At 31.5% G+C, this 2,761-nt stretch overlaps 1 protein-coding gene across 2 annotated transcripts in view; it reads right to left on the bottom strand.

The window, feature by feature from the left end:
- The window catches only part of LOC116847138, a 3,927-nt gene extending 1,227 nt beyond the window's left edge, over positions 1 to 2,700 (bottom strand). Inside the window, exons 1-6 of one of the 2 annotated variants that reach the window (XM_032821816.1) lie at positions 2,424 to 2,700; positions 1,814 to 2,140; positions 1,169 to 1,510; positions 979 to 1,100; positions 501 to 833; positions 125 to 423 (exon numbers count right to left, since the gene is read on the bottom strand). In XM_032821816.1, the coding sequence (XP_032677707.1) occupies positions 125 to 423; positions 501 to 833; positions 979 to 1,100; positions 1,169 to 1,510; positions 1,814 to 2,140; positions 2,424 to 2,435 (1,435 nt within the window). In that variant the 5' untranslated portion in view covers positions 2,436 to 2,700. Of the gene's footprint in view, positions 1 to 124; positions 424 to 500; positions 834 to 978; positions 1,101 to 1,168; positions 1,511 to 1,813; positions 2,141 to 2,423 lie in introns of those variants that run through there. The other variant, XM_032821819.1, reaches the window with a different exon arrangement.
- Positions 2,701 to 2,761: the final 61 nt, after the last annotated feature.

Below are 2,761 nucleotides of genomic sequence, written 5' to 3'. Positions count from 1 at the left end.
ATATATATATATATATATATATATATATATATATATATATATATATATATATATATATATATATATATATATATATATATATATATATATATATGTCGCATGCAGCAAATTCGTGTAAACTCGCCTTGCTTTTGGAAAGATTCGGGCACGAGGGTATGCGATGATTCTCCGAGAGCTAAACTAATGAAGCGCGTGGAATCTTTATTAGCTGCGTTTCCTTTTAGAGCGACGCGTTCTTGAGGTGTGCGCTCTACCACGGATAGAGATATATCCGATAGACCGTGGCCGTCGATGGAGCTCGAATTGGGCGAGGAATAGGCGACTCCTGTGTCGACAGGCGACACTGGAGAACCTGGATTGCCACCGTTGATATATTTCTCTTTTAAGGCGGCCAACTGTTCCGTGATGTCATTCTGAAATTCTCTGCAACACAAAGATTAGTAAAGTATATTAGTTAAAGAAGTAATTTCTACTATACCAACAAAAGATATAGAACCAACTTTATTGTATTTCGAAACTCGATGTTGAGCGTATCTTTGTAGGAAGACAAAACCGAAAGCTTCTCCTTTTCTATTATCATGTACTGATTTTTAATATGCCGGTCGCGTGCAAGTTTCGTTTGCTTAGCGAGTTCTGTTCTCAATTCTGAAATGACTTTCTCGTCGTCCTTAATTTGTTGCTTCAACGTCGACACTGTTTCATCCTTATCCTCCGCCGCTCGAACTGTTGCTCGAACTTCTTTCAATTGAAACGTGAGTTCTTTTATATGATCTTCTAAAATTTCCTGTTTCTGATCAGCTTCCTTTAAGCACGCATCTCGCTTTTGAATTTGGCTGTACAAGTAAATAAATATTTGTATTAAGAAGGCACAAAAATTAGAAGTTCGAAAATTCGAATTTTTATGCAATGTTTGTAACGTTACATACGTTCGACTAAAATCAATTCTTCGTTTTTTTGTCACTGATACATTGTACAAACCTAAGTAACTTTTCTCGTTCTGACATCCATGATTCACATTTTGCCTTCATTTGTTTACTGTATTCTTGCAATTTAATTTTACTTTCTTCTAGTTTCGACTGTACGAAAATAATGTCTAATTCCTGAAAATATAAATAACAGCATACAATTCATTCAAAGATGGAACATGAGAGTTGTAATAATAGCATACCCCAAATGCCGATTTTTTCGGAGAAGAACTTGCAGGTATTCTGCATAATATCTGTTCTATTTCATTAAAGATTTCATTGGTTCTCTTGTCTTTCACAACTGAATCTTCTAATTCTTTCATTAGAAAGCGTAATGTACGCACTGGATTGAATTCACCAAATCTATAAGCACCATTACTTATTTCAGGAACTTGCACAACTCGATCTTGGACAAATACAGACTGTATACTATTTGAAGAAGATGAAGGTAACTTTTTACAACTGCAAGTTTTGAGATGCTCTTCTGTTTTCTTTTGAGAAGATATCCTTTTCGATGAAGTGGCATCTGTATGTTTACTGCTACACTAAACAAAAAAAATAAGATGTTTAAATAACAATATAAAAAGATATTTCAGTTATATCAATCAGGAAATTTAATTTATCTTGTATAAAATATTTCCTATAACAACAAATTATTCTTCTTCTATGAAAAAAGAATGCTATCAAAATTCTGGAAAAGAATCATAGACAATAATAGCAATCATTTGGTTGATGAATGATTGATTTTTATTGAATGTAATAAAAACAGATGAATAAAAAACTTAACTTTCTGACTAAACCAATATGCATATATCAAAACATAACTAAATACAATATACAATACTTACGTTACATTTATTTTTCTGTACTTCTGGGACATTTGAATTCTTTTTTACTTCTTTATTCTCTGTATATTTAGTAGACTTAGAAGACTGCATTTGTTTCATATATAAAAGATTCTGATTTCCAAAAATAAGACCCCAGTTCTGAGGACTTCCAGTATTGTTCACAGTAGACTTCTTTTTCTCAGACAATGCTTTCTGTCCAGGGGTATTAGAAGTTGGCTTGGTGGGTGTACTTTCTGATCTTTTTAACTTATCCTGCGTTTTCACAACAACTTCCACCACCTCACCCACTAATACCATTTCCTTGGAAGGTGAAGCTTTTGTTGCATACTGCGTAAAACCAAATAAGAGAAAGTAAGTATTGTACAAAATTATGTTTGGAATAATTGATAGAATGGAACAGAGTTATACTTGTTAAGTATATGTTAAATTAATAGAATTACAGTGACAGTGTGAGAAACTATAACCTTTAATTATTTTATACTTTAAAAGCATTACAATTTAATTATTATAAAAGTAATACTTAATATTTCAAAGATAATACATGTTTTAAACAAGTTATCTAACATAAAAAATACACAACACATGTAATTACTTAGTGTGGTATTTTTACCTTAGCACTCATGATGTATTGATTATTAAATACATGTTGCACATATCTTCATAAATAATCAATTTAATATATTACGAAGAAAACCGCTATTCTCTATATTAGCACACAAATAAATATTATTTTAAACATTAATAATAACAAATAATTTATAGAAAAAGAGGTAGGTGAAAAATATAAAGGTCTATTATGATATTCAACGTAAAACTTCAAAATAAAAACGTCTTTTGACTTGCTGTTGAAACGTAAGGTTGCAAAATAAAAGGGCCTCTGACCAATCGTTAAGTTCAGACTTCAGACTTCAATGATTGGCTGAGTGCACTTATGGCTCCTGCACACAA

The sequence above is a fragment of the Odontomachus brunneus genome, unplaced genomic scaffold (assembly GCF_010583005.1).
Source record: "Odontomachus brunneus isolate Ranch 3 - 2012 unplaced genomic scaffold, Obru_v1 Obru_scaffold_074, whole genome shotgun sequence".
NCBI classification, from domain to species: domain Eukaryota; kingdom Metazoa; phylum Arthropoda; class Insecta; order Hymenoptera; family Formicidae; genus Odontomachus; species Odontomachus brunneus.
Note: the sequence above shows the minus strand (reverse complement) of the source record. Positions and strands in the feature narration are given on the sequence as shown.